The sequence below is a fragment of the Crocodylus porosus genome, unplaced genomic scaffold (assembly GCF_001723895.1).
Source record: "Crocodylus porosus isolate Cpor-Errol unplaced genomic scaffold, CroPor_comp1, whole genome shotgun sequence".
Taxonomy (NCBI): domain Eukaryota; kingdom Metazoa; phylum Chordata; order Crocodylia; family Crocodylidae; genus Crocodylus; species Crocodylus porosus.
In genome coordinates, this window is record NW_017728947.1 from 12,643,032 (window position 1) to 12,660,279 (window position 17,248).

The following is a 17,248-nucleotide window of genomic DNA, read 5'->3' on the forward strand; positions in this document are numbered from 1 at the left end:
ACACTTTAGGAGTGGAAGAAAACAGAGAAGATGAAAATAAAGTTTAAAAAACTTCCTAACCTTAGCAAAACTTCCATTTGAGCAGTCTCTTATTTAATTTCTTTTCTTCATGAACTCTCTGAGATATCAACCAAGCTTTAAACTCTGCTGTGTCTGCTTTTTCCTACATGGCTTCATAGAGTTCTCATTTCTCTCTCTCTCTCTCATTTTTTGGTCTGTTTCTCCTTTCGGTGTGGGGTGCCCTGACTTTCTCAAGCAGTTCAGGAGGCCGAGCAGGAAGATGTAAAGGTGGTAGCAGATGCTCAAGCTCCAAAATCGACTAAAAAAACCAAGGCAGCAGCTGCAAGCTGTCAAACTGGCAGCACCAGAAAGGAGAAAAAGGGGAAACACAAAGGTTAGCTGCATGATACCAAATATCAAATGTTGAATTTAATGGCAAGATGCTTCTGTATGTTCAAAGTTTCTTTAGATTATTTTAACCTTGTGACAGCTGAATATTGTTTAAATGCATATTGTAAAAATGCATGCATTGGATTGGAAAATTTGCTTGGCTTGTTTCTAGCTCAGCACATTGCACACATGAAAGTGGAGGGGGGGACGAGACTTGTTAACCAGATCTTCTCGCAGAGCCACATAGAATATTACCAGTGACAAATAGGGGAGGAGAATATATTAATGCAGCATTTTGCATAGAAGTTCTAGGCAATTATCTGCTGAGAGCAATTATTTTTCATATGTTCTTATATCGTCTGTATTTATGGTGCCTCAGAGAAGCCATGCTTCAAATGAACAAATATGTATCCAAACTGACCCTGAGTTTTAAAAATTACACTAACTCAGGCTGAAATCCTGGCCCCATTGAAGTTAATAGAAGTTTTGCTGTTAGCTTTGGTGTGGTTCTAAAATTACAGCTTCAGAGGCACCAGATCAATGTGTAAATAAAAATCTTTATGACATGATTTTGGGTGCTAGTAAGTAGACGCATACAGTCTCTATTCTGAAAATAAATACTCATCATAGTGACAAAAGAATTACGAGAAATGGAATTACTGCCAGTGTTAGATGTAATAGCTGAACTACAAGAAGATAGATGGAGCAAGTGGGATGAAGTAATTGAATGCTCTCTAAGTGATTTGTTTTTATACCAGAATGAATATACCTTTACTTTGAAGGCAGATCCAAAGCCCGATCAAATCAATAAGTGTCTTTCCATTGATTTCAGTGGACTTCCGGTCAGGTCATTATGGCTGCCTATAGACATACTCGGCGGTAGGAGGGAGGGGGTTTTAATTGGAACAATTCTGGAACGGTCGCTCTAATTAAAATTTCACCTATTAAGCTCCTGTGCATTTAAAAATGGCCACAGGATGCTTTATCTAAATCTCTTCCAACTAGGTTTAGCTAAAGCTCCCCTGCGGCTATTTTAAGACATGATGGAGGTGACACTGGAGCGTTCTAATTAGTATGCAGAGCAGATGATTAATCTGACTAGAACGCTCTGACGTTCTAATTAGAACACAAACAAGCACATGTTGAGGCAGCCGAAATCCCTATTTATCTGGACTCTGTGCTGTTCTCTCATACATGTAACTTTCTGTCCTTTACAGTTAGGTAAAATGTGTGTGTTTGCGTGGTCAAGAATGCTGTTTATATATTATACGATTAGAACCTGGACAGATGTAACATTTGAAATGCTTCAAAGAGCAAGTAGACAGGCATGCAGACCTAAGGCATGTTCTAAAAATGGCCAAAGCACTCCCTGAATCAAAAAGCAACTTCTTTGAAGCACTTCATTTCACTTATAGGAGATTACTTGGTCCTCCTGTATCCCATAGTGCTCTGCTCTCCCATTCCTTTCCATTCTCAGAGGGAGGGAAGGGGACAGCAGAGCATGCAGCCAGTGTGAGATCTGTGTACATGGCTGTCCTCGTAATCCCTTGACCCCAAGAGCCACGTAAGGAAATGTATGGAATCTGGAACCAGGCGACCAGAGGCTGAGCACACAGGAGAGCGCTCACTGACTGTCTGTCCCTATCTCTTCCCTTCCCCATCTCCTCCTGCCTTCCCACTCTGAACCCTGGAGAAGAGGAGTAGAGCTAAAGAACTGAATAATCTATTGTTTCTTCTGGCTGGAGAGCATGTTGCTTCATACTGTTACAGAAATTTTGTAGCATTTTGGTTTGGGACAGAGGGCAATTGGGAGCTATACATCTGTCCATGGTCTAAAGTTCTCTGAATTTGAAGTGCCCCAAACTGAAGTGGTATTTGAAGCACTTCATATGAATGTTTGTCCAGGGCCTGAGTTAAGATCATGATACTGGGGCTCCTTCCCCTGTACAGACCTTACAGCATCAGAGCCTGCAGTAACAAATGATATTTAATCATGGCTGCTTACAGACATGGGGGCAGAAAACAGTGCTTTATTTTAAGTTTGGTGAGCCCCAGCACCGTGCGCAGTGCATGTCTATAAGAGGCATCATATTAGTTAAACCTGACTCACCCAACATCTGTATAGGTCAGGCATGTTTAAGGGCTTTTTGGTACCTTTATCTAATAGCTGATTGAATTAGTTTTAGATAAAGGCATCAAAAAGCTCTGCTGACGTGCCCAATCTATACAGACACTGCGTAGCTGGGTCAAACTAATACGCTGCCTCTTCTGGTAAAGTGCTGTTTTGTTTTGTTTTTCATGTCTGTCAGTGCCCTAAGGGCCTACTTCTGCAGCTGTTCTGTTTGTGTCAGTAGCTTTGACTGCAAAGGAACACCTGGGTTGGAATGGCTGTGGAGTCTGCCCCCTAGCTAATTACATTTTTTTGTAAAAATTACTGTTAAGCATATGTGCTTTAAAGAAGAGCATCCTTAAGCTGATCTGAATTTAAAACTATTGGATATTAAAAAAGAAAACTGGGAACATGGATTTCAGATGAAAAAAAAAAACAATTTAAAGGTAGAAATCTGGATACCAAGTCTTACCTTGAAGAAAATTTTACTGGTGAGTAAAACTAAAAAAAAAAAAAATTGATGTTTGTAATAGAAGTGCTGACACAGGCGGTACCCAAGCATTGCACATGGTAGTACTTAAATCATTTTTACCATATAATCACATAAATTCTGTTTAAACTCTCTTTAGACTGAATACAATAGCCATTTTATCTTGTATGGGACTTCATACTATATTGTGAACAAAAGGTAAAATATCGCTTTAATTTTAACAAATTTACATGTAGTTGGGATTTGTATAGCACTCGAGTACATATACGTGGCTGCATTATACATTCATCTGTGCTGTCTTACTCGACTGTTTTGGCTGTCTGAGTGAAATCCTAGCACCACTAAAGTCCATGACAGTTTGGATGTTGACTTCACTAGGGACACCTGTCACAATGAGGGGCCAAGCCTGGTTGAGGTTCTTGGGCCTTATTGCATTGCAAATAATTTGTTTAATTTGTGGTTTAAAGTGTGCCCTGTAAATGTTGCAGTACGTTGTATTGGTGAATATGTCCACTGGGGTCCTATTTGCTGGCTAGATGTCTCAGTCAGCAAACATTTTTGGGTTGGCACAGTTGCATCCTGATCTCTATATGCCGAGTAAGGAGGGATTTATCATATTTAACCTTTTATTATCTCAGTATTGGCTAGACAGTAATGTTATTTTTTCATTCTAAGGATCCTGCTTCTTTGTTTTAAAGAAAGACTTTTAAAGAGCGACATTCCCAAATAGGCTCTTTGACACATTTTAGCAGAGATTCAAATTGTTATTGACTGATTAATAATAATCATGTTTAACTAAGTATATTACTTTAAATTGGATTATAATGTGAATGTGACTGTGTAGGAACGGCATCCTCCTACTCTTTTGATCTATTCCTTATATGTTTTGTTAATTATATCAAAGAACACGTTTTGTTTGATAAAATATTACCTATCTTTCATCTCATAGAACCAGTGCATTTAAAAAAGAGTCAACTGGACTTTAATTTGGTTCTGCATCATTTTTTAAAATTGTTAGCTGAATTCTGATTGAAGACTCTTTCATTGTTGTTGAACCTGTGTGAAACATAAGGATCTAACATGACTTTTAGATCCTATACTGATATTACAGGGCTGACTGATAGAAACAACAAACAAACATGTAAATGAAGCAAACGTGAGGGATCACTTGGTATCTCATGGTAACATTTTTGTAAAGGTGTGATAATTTTATAATTACTTTTAAGCCTTGTAGAATAATGCTCGGTTGCTAGTTATTTCAAAAAGCTGAAGGTGAAAATGTGTCTTTAGAGTGACATTAAGCACATCAATTGGCAGCAAATTCTAAAAATCACAATAAGTGAGTTATCTTCATACTAAAGGTGAAGCAAGATTATCATCTTAGGGCTGATTTTCACAAACGCCTGCTTTGATATATTGGGCACTAATTATATATATGATCATATATATGATCATATATATATATTTTACCACCTGTGAAAGTAGACGGTCCTTAGGTGCAAGGACTTTTTATAACAAGAGGCATGATTCAGTGGTTAGGGCAGAAGCTTGGGTAAAGGCCGTTCTAGGTTCTATTCCCAGTATTGTTGCTGTGGGTATATCTATACCGTCTTCATGCTGTACCTGGATGCTGTTGTTTTAAACAATCCTGAGCATATAACCAAGCTGGAACACTCTCAGGGCTCCTCTAAGCAAGCTATGTTGCCTTATTTCTGGGACTGGTATAAGCAAGCTGATGTGTGTGCTTCTTTTCAGTGTCCCTTAGGGTCTGAATATGCTACCACTGGGTTATCCCAGTGACATAGTCACTTGTGTCCCTTCTCTAACTAAAAAAATGAGGATATTTCATTGGAGTTGTTGTAAGGCCAAGTTTATGTTTGTATTGGGCTCAGAGATCTTCAGATGAAAACTGTTATGAACCTGTCAGTTGTTGTTTTATCCTGATAGTTTGTTAAATTATTTTGCTTCAATTTAATATATCCAGCATCAATACATTTGGTAAACTGCTGTATTCACAATTGTCCTAGGAGCTGCTGGTAGTTTTTGCATAGCCTGGTTGTTTTGTAGGGGATGTCACTATTATGGCCTGAAGTGTGTGCTTACTAAAAAGTTAAATAATAGTTGTGGAAATCAGCAGTTGCCAAAAACATTTCTCTGTGTTAGTATGACTTTTAACCCAGATGCTGTAAAACTCTGCTAGTGCATGAGAACCAGAAACTGAAACTAGCTGGTATGACTGTCCAAACTATGCAAGTGGGACTTGATCATGTAAACAGCTAACAGCTCCTAGAATTTGTTTTTAGTCCTCCTAATGCCTGCCAGAGCTGGGAGTACTGATTCCAGGGTTTGATTGGTTTCTTTTGGGATTGACCCCATAATAAACAAAAAGCTCATAGGTGAAGAAAACCAAAAAAGTATCTTTCCCCCACACCCAAGCAGGGAGCGCTGGCTGAGGGGGTGCACCAGCTCTCTCAGGGGGGTGCACATGCACCCCCTATATGTTGCCACTGGGGTCTGGGGCAGACATTGCATAAACCAGTTTGACCCAAATCAGTTAAGTCTGAACAGAATGGTCCTTTTCCACTGCAAGATTTGCTTCTTGTTAGCTCACTCACCTCAAGTCACCTCCACTGGGACTTGAACCTAAATCGCCCACATGGTAGGCAGGAACACTGCCACACAGCCACTACTGGTGGCTACTACAGTCAACCAGGTTCATCTCAAACCGGTTTCAGCCAATTTCAAACTGGTTTTATGTGCACTGAACATCTGTTCTGTTACAGGTTTAAACCAGTTTCTGAACACTTAAACTGGTTTGTGTAATGTCTGTCCCTAGCCAGGGAGAGAGTCTCCACAGCAGCTCGGAGTAAACTGTTCTTGCAGGCAAGTAGAGGTCACGTTATATGGAAAAGCACTGAATCTACAGTTGTGTTGAGCTAATATCCAGGAACAGGTCGGGCAAGAATTTGAGTCGTCTATGGCCAGTATTCAAATCCCTGGATAGAGTTGTAGGACCAGAAAGGGTTTCAGAGTGTGAGTCTGCCTGAAGGTTAGGGACATGGATTGTAGTTCCTACAATTAGGTCCCTATAAGAAGTCTTCAGAATCTGGCTTTGTGGAGGGTGGGGTGGGTTGTGGAAGTTAATTACATTTTAAAATTTCTTTCTTCTGTTATCTCAAGTGATGTTAGATTGGAAAAAAAGATGTTTTTTTCTTTTTAGGCTGTTATTCCAGGAGTCAGCTTTTGGAGTTGGTTACACTTGACTTGTCTTATTCATTTCTTGGGAATTAATTTGCCTCACAAATTGTAACCCCACTGTGTCCCTTTAGTCAGTGGGATGCATGCTGGAAAAGGTGCGAGTTTACATTTATACTCTAAAATAACATATTTAAAAAGGTTTCCCCTGGTGTTTAACTGAAGTAAAGATTAAGTTTCTGAGCATGGCTGTGTTCTTTGTACTAAAAATAAATAAATAAATAAAAAGCAGACTAGATTTTATGAATAATCAGCTAATTCAGAACTAAAACCTTTGCATTATACATGAGCATCTCTTGAAGCTTTGTTGTAATGATTGTACTTTGGGTCTTAGATGTGTAATGCTTTTCTAAGTGGCTCCACAGATGATGAAGCTATGATCAGAACAATGAGATAAAAATGAGCATGAGGGAAATATTATGCTTAATGAGCTTGCACTGACACAAAGAAAGAGAAGCAGCCATAGGATTTGGATAATTGCTCATGTATGGCTGATTGTCATTCCCAAGTTCAGGGGCAACAAATTTGTACTAGTGCCCCATTCAGGGAGGTCTGATTAGTGTGCCTTATACTGTAGCTGTTAAGGTCTTCTTACTGACCTGTATTACTTAACAGGTATCAAGTCCTTTAAAAAAAAAAAAAAAAAAGCAAATTCACTGCTTGCATTTAGCAGTAACATAGCTGTCTGGTTAGCCTGACAAGTTTGGTAGTTTGGCATCTGAATACAAGCTTCTGAGTCAGCAGTTAACTATTGTACATAAAGTAGAGTTTGAAAAAAATTATAATTTATGGCCCTTTAAAATTGCCTTACGCTGTATTTCCAGTTAAAACACCGAATCACGTTCTGGCTTTCTTTATGTCTTGAGCAATCTACATGCTGCCAACGGCATATGGATTGGGGTAGAATTTGTCTCAGTATGTGCATTTCATCTTCAGTATTGCTTAGGTAGTCACACATGGAAGAATAATCAGAATAAGCATGTCAAATACACCAGTTAGCCATGAAAAAATCATATTATACAATATAATCACACCTGTAAATATAGGAACAAAGCAAATTGTAGCTTGTGCAAGCCTCTATCAGATACATCTATTACCATATTTTTCAGAACTGAGATTTCTGGAAGTATACATACACATTGTGTGTCTTTTCAAATAGAAGCTACCATGGCAAGTGGTTGAAATAAGCCAGGTAAGATGTTTGTTTTTTCTAGGAGAAACCAAGCTAGGAGAAAAATGAACAACTGACCCCTGGCCTAACTCTAAGAAAAGCTCTTACGGAGTAAGTGGGCTTTGTGATTTGACACCCACAAATCCTAGGATTTTTATAAAGATTTTGCAAATTAAATTTACGATGTGGAGGTGTTTCATTGCCAAAATAAACAACACCCTTCTTATTTTCCTGTTGTCTTTTATGTTCAGAGTATTTAGCATATTGCAGCATTATCTGCTGCTTTTGTAACAGCCCCTGAGCAGAGGAATGAGTTTTTTCCAGGTATAATTCTGTCTGTGCACGTCTGATTCAACGCCTTTCTATTAGGGTCATTATTTTGCTTCTTGGCTTGACTTGTTTTATTTTTGCTGCTTCCCTTTCTTTCCTTTTTATTCATATATTTGGAATAGCCCATCCTGCCCCTCTTTTGTCCATAACAAAGCATGCCTTAAAGCAGGTTGATTAGGAAGGCCCTGGAATTTGTTGCAGAAGTAGCACAAGTTTTCAACATAGCATATCCTTGTTTAAGAGGAGAAGCTGAGTTAATTTTGAGCTGCTTTAAGTTGGCTCCATTCTACATAACAGCTGGGGCAGTAGGAGGAACAAATGAACATTAAGAAAAATCCTTTTATTTCTGAGTACTAGAACCCTCTCTAAACTGCCCTTTGGCCACCTATGAACGTGACTGTAAGGAGGTCATTAATGGTCTCTGTTACCATTCCAAAGACTCCTTAGCATATAGATTATGAAACGACAGGCACTGTTGCAGAAGTCCTAATCTTGTCAAAAGCAAATCACTGAAGCACCAGAAGATGGTATTCCTAAACTCATTTTAGTGGAATTTTTCTAAGCCAAATATTGTGCTCATTGGATGAAAAAAGGCCTAGTAAAATAGGCGAATTTTGAATCAATGGTTCAGAAAATTCTGGCCCTAGAATATATTTTCAAATGTTACAGCGAGCCTAAAAATTAACCAACACTTTGTTTTACTCTTAGTTGATTTTTGAAAGTCCCCCTTAGCTGAACTCTTCCATATACAAGGTTTTATCTCACTGCCATTTTTTTTTTTAACAACTGAATTATAAATTCCTAAAAGACATGTTCTAAAGCAAGACCCTTTGATATAATTTATTAGTATATCTTAGTGAATAGTTACTCTGAATTGGAGCAGTTTTTAAATATTGATTTTTATATAGATATGTACATTGGTAAAATCTTCAACATTATTTTATAACAGCACCAGAAGTAAATTTTATTCTAAATGGAGCATCTCCTTGACAAACGGGATTCAAGAAAGATACGATTGTTATCTGGTCTGTTTAACTTAAAATGTGGATCACTTGAGATAAATGCAGAGCTGTGGTTTGTGAATGAAATCCTTTAAGGCCTGAGGATTCTTTTTGTTCTGATTTGAGTTTAATAAAAGTAGATTTTTTTTTCTTAAGGATACACTCAAAATGGTCTCTTTGATTTTTGAAACAGACCAGCATTCCTTTGTAGTATTATGCTGCCATTTTCAAGTCAGAGAGAGCAAGCTGCTTTCTAGTGCTCCAGAATAGTAATATGCAGCTGCAGTGCCAGTACTAACCTCCTGAATCTTGTACACGCTGATGAGATTTCCAGATCCAACCATCTCCTTTCTGAAGCCTGCTTTTAAAAAAAAAAGTCCCACCCTTTTAAAGCACTGCTTCAACATCATTGCTGTCAGCAGTTTTCTAAAAGAAGGATGATTTTGTTGTTAAATGCACTAGGCTGGAACTTGATAAATCTGTGTTTAGTTATCTACTCTATCACAGACTTCTTGCCTGACCTTGGGCATGTTCTCAGACTTTATTCAGCAAAGTGCTTAAGCATGTGCTTAAAGTTTAGTAAATGAATAGTCCCATTGATTTAAATGAAACAGCTCACATGCTGATTTGTAAGCCCATGCCTGTGTACTTTTCTAGAGCAGGACCTGAATTTCTTTAAGGTGCTTCAATGTCCCATCTGTTAGCAGATCCAGGATTTGGTAAAGAGGGGTTTGGGAATAGATAAACTGCCAAGGTGGCTGTATCCCCATTTCCAGCCTGTTCCCCCCATCCCTCTTATGTGGGTAGACCACACCATGGGAACCTCTGGGGACTTTTTAAAGTTCCAAAATCAGCTAAGCATCCCTGCCCTCCCCTCTATGGGCAGAGGTATACCTTCCCTTCCATCCTCTCCGCTTCCAGTTGCTGCTGCTTTCTCTGCTGTCCTGGGGGAAGCTTCCGAGCTTCTCCTGCCTACTCTAGCTGGGCCAGGGCCTGGGCTCAGGTGGGAACAGTGGCAGCTGCAATGTGGAAGGGGTGGGCTCCACCACACTGTCTTGTTCCCCACCAGAAGCAGGTGTGGGAAGCTGTTGCTGCTGTCACTGCTGTAGGTGAGCCCAGCCCCCCTTGCAGCCCAGCTGGAGCATGCAGGAGCAGCTTTGATGATTCCCCTGCCCCTGGGACAGCAGGCAAAGCAGCCATGGAAGTCAGGGGTTGGAGGAAAGGGAGGGGAAGGGATATGCCTCTGAGCATGGAAGGGAAGGGGGTATGTTCTTCCATTTGGGGGACGTTTTAAAATCCCCAGAGGCTCCAGCAGCACAGGTCAGTTTGAAAGAGGGGTGCAGTTATGTCAATGCTACCCCTCTGGATCCACCCTGACGATAATATTGCCTCCCCCCCATGCCCTTGTTTGTACTGAATTTCATCTGCCAACATACTGCCCAATCACTTAGTTTGGTTAATTCCCTCTGTAGTGCCCTAGAGCCTGCTTTAGATTTGCTTCCTGAGTTAGTTCATGAACATCCTATGAAGAAATTACTTTAGTAAAACCAATTCTTTTATGCTAATTGAGAGACTCTGGAGGGGGGGGAGGAGTTCCAGTTGTTTGATTAACCTTTTCTTGCATTTAGTAAAATAATTTCTGCATCTTTCTTTTCCATAGTGCCGTACTATTTTTTGTACATCTAAGAGACAAGAGTGTACAATATTCACTTGAAGCTTTTTTGCAACAAAATACTTAAGTACATAAACACACATTTGATTCTGTTGTACACGAAACCCCAGGATATGGATCTTTGTATAATTTATAGTAAGCAAGTACTAGAGCGATCATTTTGGAAAATTGATTTATTGTGCTTATATCCCTGATATGCTTCTGCCTAGTCATTCACATCCTATGGTATCTGACAACATATTAAGTAGTTTGCTAGTTGCTATCACATGTTGAGTTGCAATTTATTCAGGTTTAATTAGCACAATATGTGGGATAGTTTTGCTATATGCTATTGTCAGATAGCTATCCATCTCCATATTTCCGTTAGTACTTGTGAACATTTTTACCAGCTGGCTTAACATTGCTTGGTTGTGGACATTTTGCTTTTTTTAACTATGGTTTTGATAAGAACATTAAGTGCCATACTGGGTCAAACTAATGGTCCATCTAGGCCAGTCTCTTGTCTCTGATAGTGGCAGAAGTGGATGCTATCCAGGGGGAGCACTGAACTGGATGTCTCTAGACTGATCCATCCTCTGTTTAGTAACTTCCCTGGCATCCATCATTTATTGGATTAGAGATGCCAAAAGAAACATCTCCAAACACAGTTCAATAGCCATTAATAGGCCATAGAATCTTAGCAAATTAGGGTTGGCAGGGACTGCAGAAGATCATCTAGTCCAACCCTCGGCTCAAAGCAGGACCAGCCCCAACTAGATCATTCCAACCAAGGCTTTGTCTGGTCGGGTGTAACAGGAACCCTTGCCCTGTTACTGGAGAGTGGCATGTACTCTCTTTGTAGCACAGGCACAGACAACCAGCAGCCCTGTGGTCAAGTCAGCTGGCAGAAGAGTCATGTGACCAGAATGGGGCAGGGCTTTAGGTATACACAAGTCAGAGCCAGAGCCAGAACAGGGAGTCATCTGGGAAGCAGCAAGGGGAGGAAGCTATGCTGTGAGCTGGCTGCTACTGATGACTGCTGGGCAGGAAGCCTTGGGAAAGCAACCCAAGGGGTCTGACACAAGCATAGTAGGAAGCTGGTGGGCTGGGGGATATGTGTTGCTGTCAGATGGCATAACTTTGTGTGTGGGTTTTAACAGATGATTTGTGGAAGGGATAAAGGGTGGCTTGGAAATGCTATTAGTGCCTGAGGCACATGTGTCAGGGGTCAAGCTCAAGGTGCAGACTTGGGCCAGAGCATCCAGAGCCCAGTGAAGGGCAGAGCTTGGGGCTCAAAATGTCTGGGGTCTGAGAAGGGTGGAGATTGCTCATGATGGGGGCCCAGACAGCTGAAGCAGGATCAGAAATCAGAGATGAGCAGGTCTGGAGTCCAGAAGCCAGATCCAGAACAGTGAGTCTTAGCTAAGGACTCAGAGAAAGTAGATGTGCAGAAGCTGGAAGCCCCAACAAGGGGAGGAGTCTAACAGGGATGAGGGAGCCTCTACGGGGCATCACAATGTCCCTCAGGCACCTAATCTGTTACACCAGGTCTTAAAAACCTCCAATGATGGAGATTCCATAGTCTGGGTAATCTGTTCCAGGGCTTTACTACCCTCCTTGTGAGTCTTTCCCAATATCTAACCTAAAACTTCTTTTGCTACAACTTGAGACCATTCCTCCTTGTTCTGTCATCTGCCTCCACTAGGAATAGACTAGTGCTATCCTCTTTGGAACCACTTTTCAGGTAGTTGAAGACTGCCACCAAGTCTTCCCTCAGTCTTCTCTTCTGCAGACCAAATAAACCCAGTTCCCTCACAGCCTCTCCTCAAGTCATGTCCCCAGCCCCACCCCCAAAACCATTTTTGTTGCCCTCTGCTAGACTCTCTCCAATTTGTCCATACCCTTTCTGGGGGGGCCCCAAAACTGAACACAGTACTCCAGATATGGTCTCACCAGTGCAGAATAGAGGGGAATAATTACTTGCTTCAGTATGCTGGCAACACTCCTACTAATGCAGCCCAATATACAATTTGCCTTCTTTGCAAGAAGAGCACACTGTTGGCTCATATTTAGCTTATTGTCTACTGTAACCCGCAGGTCCTTTTCTGCAGAGCTGCTGCTTAGTCAGTTGGTGCGCAAGCTGTACTGGTGCATGGGATTGTTCTGTCCCAAGTGCAGGACTTTATTCATGTCTTTATTGAACTGCATGAGGTTTCTTTTGATCCAGTTTGTCTAGGCGTTTCCAAATCCTAGCCCTATCCTCCAGCATATCCACTACTCTCCCCCCTCCCTCCACACTCCCTCACCCCACTTGGTGTCATCTGCGAACTGCACTCCTTCCTATATCCCAGGTTGCTGGTGAAGATATTGAACAAAATCAGACCCAAGCCCAACCCTGGAGCACTCTACTTGATAGCAGCTGTCAACTTGACATTGAATCTTTGGATTACTACCCTTTGAACTCAACAATCCAGCCAGTTTTCTATCCACCTTACAGTCCATTCATCCAACCCAGACTTCTTAGGAATGGATTCCTCAAGGATCTGCTCTGTGATTTTTCCAGGGACTGAGGTGAGACTGACTGGTCTGTAGTTCCCCAGACCTTCCTCCTTCCCTTTCTTAAAAAGATGGGTACTGTATTTGGCCTTTTCCAATCATCTGGGACCTCCCCCAATCTCCCATGAGTTTTCAAAGATGATGGCCAGTGGCTCTGCAGTCAACACCCCTGGATGCATCCTGTCTGGCCCCATGGATTTGTACATGTTCAGGTTTTCTAAATAGTTCCTAACCTATTCTTTTGCCACTGTCAGCTGCTCACATCCTCCCCAAACTGTGCTGCCATGTAGTCCAAGAGCTGACCTTGCCTGTAAAGACTGAGGTAAAAAGGGCATCAAGTACTTCAGCCTTTTCTGCATCCTCTGTCACAAGGTTGCCTCCCCCATTCAGTAGAAGGATCCACACTTTGCTTGATCTTTGCCTTGTTGCCAACATATTTGTAGAAAGCCCTCATGTTACCTTTCATGTCCCTTGCTAGCTGCAACTCCAGTTGTGCTTTGGCTTCCTCAATTTCATCCCTTCAAACCTGATTAATACTCTTACATTCCTCCCTAGTCATTTGTCTAAGTTTCTACTTATGACCTTTTTGTGTTTTAGCTCATTGTAGCTCATTGCTAAGCCAAGCTCATATTCTGCCATGCTTGCCAGTCTTCCTGCATATCAGGATGGTTGGTAAGATCCCTCAGTAAGGTTTCCTTAAACTAAAACTAGCTCTCCTGGACTCCTTTCACCCCTTGGACTGGCCTCTCAGGGCAACCTGCCCATCAGTTCCCTTAGTGAGTCAAAGTCCGCTTTTCTGAAGTAAAGGGTCCTTACTCTGCTGCTCTCCTTCCTTCCTTTCCTCAGGATCCTGGACTAAATCATCTCACAGTCATTGGTGTCCAGGCTCCCATCCACTTCTACATCCACCACCAGTTCTTCCCAGTTTGAGAGCAGTAGGTCAAGAAGAGCATGGCCCCTAGTTAGCTTCTCCAGCATTTGCACCAGAAGTCATCCCCAGTACTGTCCAAAAGAGTTCCTGGATTGCCTGTGCACTGCTGTACAGCAGAAGTCAGGGTGATTGAAATCCTCCATGAGAACCAAGGGCCTGTGACCAGGAAACTTCTGCTAGCTGTTTGAAAAAAAGCCTCATTCACCTCATCCTCCTGGTCTGGTGGTCTATCGCAGACCGCCTCCATGATCTCACCCCTATTGCTTTTCCCTCAGGCCTCTTGAGGATCTGTGGATCAAGGTCAATCTCCAGTTTCATACCGGAGCTCTGAGCAATCACGCAGCTATTTTACTTAATGAGCAGCTCCTCCTCTTCTCCCCTGCCTGTCCTTCCTGAACAGTTTGTAGCCATCCATAACAGTGCTCCAGTCATGCAATCCCACCAAGTTTCTGTTATTCCCATTGCATCATAGTTCTATAACTGTGCAAGGACTTCCAATTCTTTCTGCTTGTTTCCCAGGCTCCATGCATTAGTGTACAGGCACCTAAGGTAAGTAGCAGATTGCCCTACTTTTTCAGGAAGGATGTGAAAGCCTCCCCTGTTGCCCCATCCTATTTGTGCTTCCTTCAGGTCACCCACTTCCCTCAAGGCTTTGGTCTCCATCCCTCCCCCCACCCTGTGAACCTAGTTTAATGTCCTCATCGCTAGGTTATCGAGCCCAGCTGCAAAGATGCTTTTTCTTCACTTATTCAGGTAGACCTCCTCTCTTCCTAGCAGTTTGTCTTAAAACATCCCATGGTCAAACAACCAAAGCCCTGCAGGCAGCACTATCTGCACAGATAGATCTGCCATCCATGAATTTGTCCAGTCCCTTTTTAACCTGGCTATGCTAGCTGCTTTACCATGTCCTACAGCAGTGAATTCCACAAGTTAACAATATGTTACACAAAGAATACTTTCTCTGGTTCGTTTTAAACCTGTCAACTACTAGTTTCAGCCGAAGACCCCTAGTTCTAGTGTTGCCTGGCTCTTTCTTGGTTATCTCATGAACAAAGATACAAGCAGTAAAGCGGCCTCTTACTGTGCCATTCTTCCTGAAATTCCCTTTCTGCCAGAACATTGATGTCTCAACTGGCTAAAATAAAGCCTTTTGTTGGTATTTCTAAAATGTTCATCAGGATGATATTCAAGTGCTGTCAAATCTGACAGCAAACCCAAATCTGACCTGCTGTGAATTCATTCTCTCATTCCTGTTCACAAAGCCCACCTGATTCTTCCCCAAAATAAATGCATTGTATTATTTAATTACAATAATTAAATGACATCATTTAATATTACTATAGCTCTATAGTAATTTGAATATTCAAAATGCACACCAGCAATAACTTAGTATTTCAATGTCTTGGGCAGAGTGGAGGGGGAGAGGAGAGATGTATTGGGAAGAGGGTGCAGTTTTTTCAAACAAGCCTTCTCTATCCTCAAGATCGTGGCTTCAGCAGTTGATGTGATAGGGGTGCAGGGCCACTGCTGCTGATCCACTACAGCACACACTCCTCACACAGCAGCTTCAGCAACTGCTGTGGCATAGGGTCTTGGAGGCAACCATTCTGGTGCCTCCTCCAAGTCTGCAACCAGGGCAGGTGCTTTCCTCCCCCACTCATAGATATGCTAGTGCCAGCAATCTTACAAAAAGCAGTCTGTGTGCAGCCAGCTGTGTGCAAATAAACCTAGAATAACCAGCTAGTGTTTTTAGCCATTCTGGCTAGTGTCCTCTATTCTGCGAGGAGGAAGCTGGGGAAGTACTAACTGCCATGATATTGTGACCCTTTCCAGCTGGCATCCACTTCATCACTTTCTGTCTGTCCCAATGGGAAGAGGTCAGAAAACAAATAAGCAGGACAGTGTGGTCTCAGCAGGAGAGGCAGGATGATCCAGTGATTAGGGCAAGTGCTTGAGACCCCAGTTCAGTTCATCGCTCTGTTGCAGACCTACCACATGACCCCAAGGTATAAGTTCCCACTCTGTATATAGGGATAATAAACATGACTCTACTTTGCAGAAGTGTTTTGATGCTCAAAACAATCAATACTCAAGTTCAAATAATACAGCAATGCGGCTCTTATAAATACAGTATCTTGACAGATAGGTACCAGAGCTGCACCTGAAGGGCACTATGAATGCCATGCAGGAGATCTTTCTAAGACCTGCAGAGTCAGAGCTAATATATCCTTGGGGATCTAAAGTCCCCTATCCAGCTGACACAGGGGAAGGTCCCTAGAGAGCTTCTATGATCATCTCTCAAGAGGCTGAGATGAGTCCTCATTTATCCATTTTATGTCTCTATAGGGTCATGACGAAAGTATTGGAAACTTTTTTCCGAATAAAATTTTGATGAGCACAAGGAATATGAACATTTGTCAGCAAATACAGGCTGACCTATACAATTCTGCCTTTTCTATAAGGGAACTTCCTCTAGTTGTAATATTGCAACTGTAGGGAAAAAAAGTCTCAGTAATAAGCTTCCAAAGGTACGTTGTCATTGCACAATCAGACAAGACAAATAAATTTTAAAAATTAGGAAAAATACGTTGGAAACACCTCCTGAAGTGAATTTAAGTATTTGCAACACAACATCATATCAAAGCTTAAATGAGAAAAAAAACACCTCATTTGCTTCTCATTCATTAGGTAGAATTTCTTTACTTCCTTTCCAGGGTTTGCAGGAGCAACTCTTTCTTGTTTTAATTATGCATTTCATCATTTTATCTCATCCTCTGGCAGAGAATCTGTGATTCAATCTCTGCTTTCAGTCTGGGTCTATAAAGTTAGTCGTGCGTTTGCATTAAATAAATAAATACAAATGCAGGGTTTCCCCCCCACCCCAAAAGTTTTGCAGCCAAGCTAAAAGAATCCCCGACAGTAGGTATCATTATTTATTTCAACTACTTCAGGATAAGTGGGGATCCTGGTATTCTGTTTAAAAAACAAATTCTCCGATTTAAAACCCAAATTCCACAATTAAATAAATAAATAGTCAAACACCACTATATATCTATTGAACACAATGTTTCATGGATATATTTACAGTTTTTAAGCAATTTGGAAGCCTACCAGTGTCTTAACCATTATATTAAAATAAATTCTAAGTACCTATAAATTTTGGTATATGATTTGGGGTTATCATGAAAAAAAAATCTTAGCTCCTCCTGCCCCCTTCTCTCAGTAGAATGTAGGTCCAGGCCCCTCACTCCCAAGCCATAGCCCCCAACCTCCCCAGCCATGCTGGAGAGGCCCCCCAGCTGCCAGGGCTACATGGCCAGGGACCTAGGTCCACAGCCCCCTGCCTCCTGCAGCAGCACCTGA

At 41.6% G+C, this 17,248-nt stretch overlaps 1 protein-coding gene across 4 annotated transcripts in view; it reads left to right on the forward strand.

Moving 5' to 3' along the window:
* The window catches only part of TUB (tubby bipartite transcription factor), a 307,786-nt gene that overhangs the window by 264,038 nt on the left and 26,500 nt on the right, over positions 1–17,248 (forward strand). The window contains exon 4 of one of the 4 annotated variants that reach the window (XM_019552099.1): positions 260–394. The exons of the other annotated variants lie outside the window; for them this stretch is intronic. Coding sequence (XP_019407644.1) covers positions 260–394 — 135 coding nt within the window. The remainder of the gene's footprint in view (positions 1–259; positions 395–17,248) is intronic. 4 annotated transcript variants of the gene reach the window in all.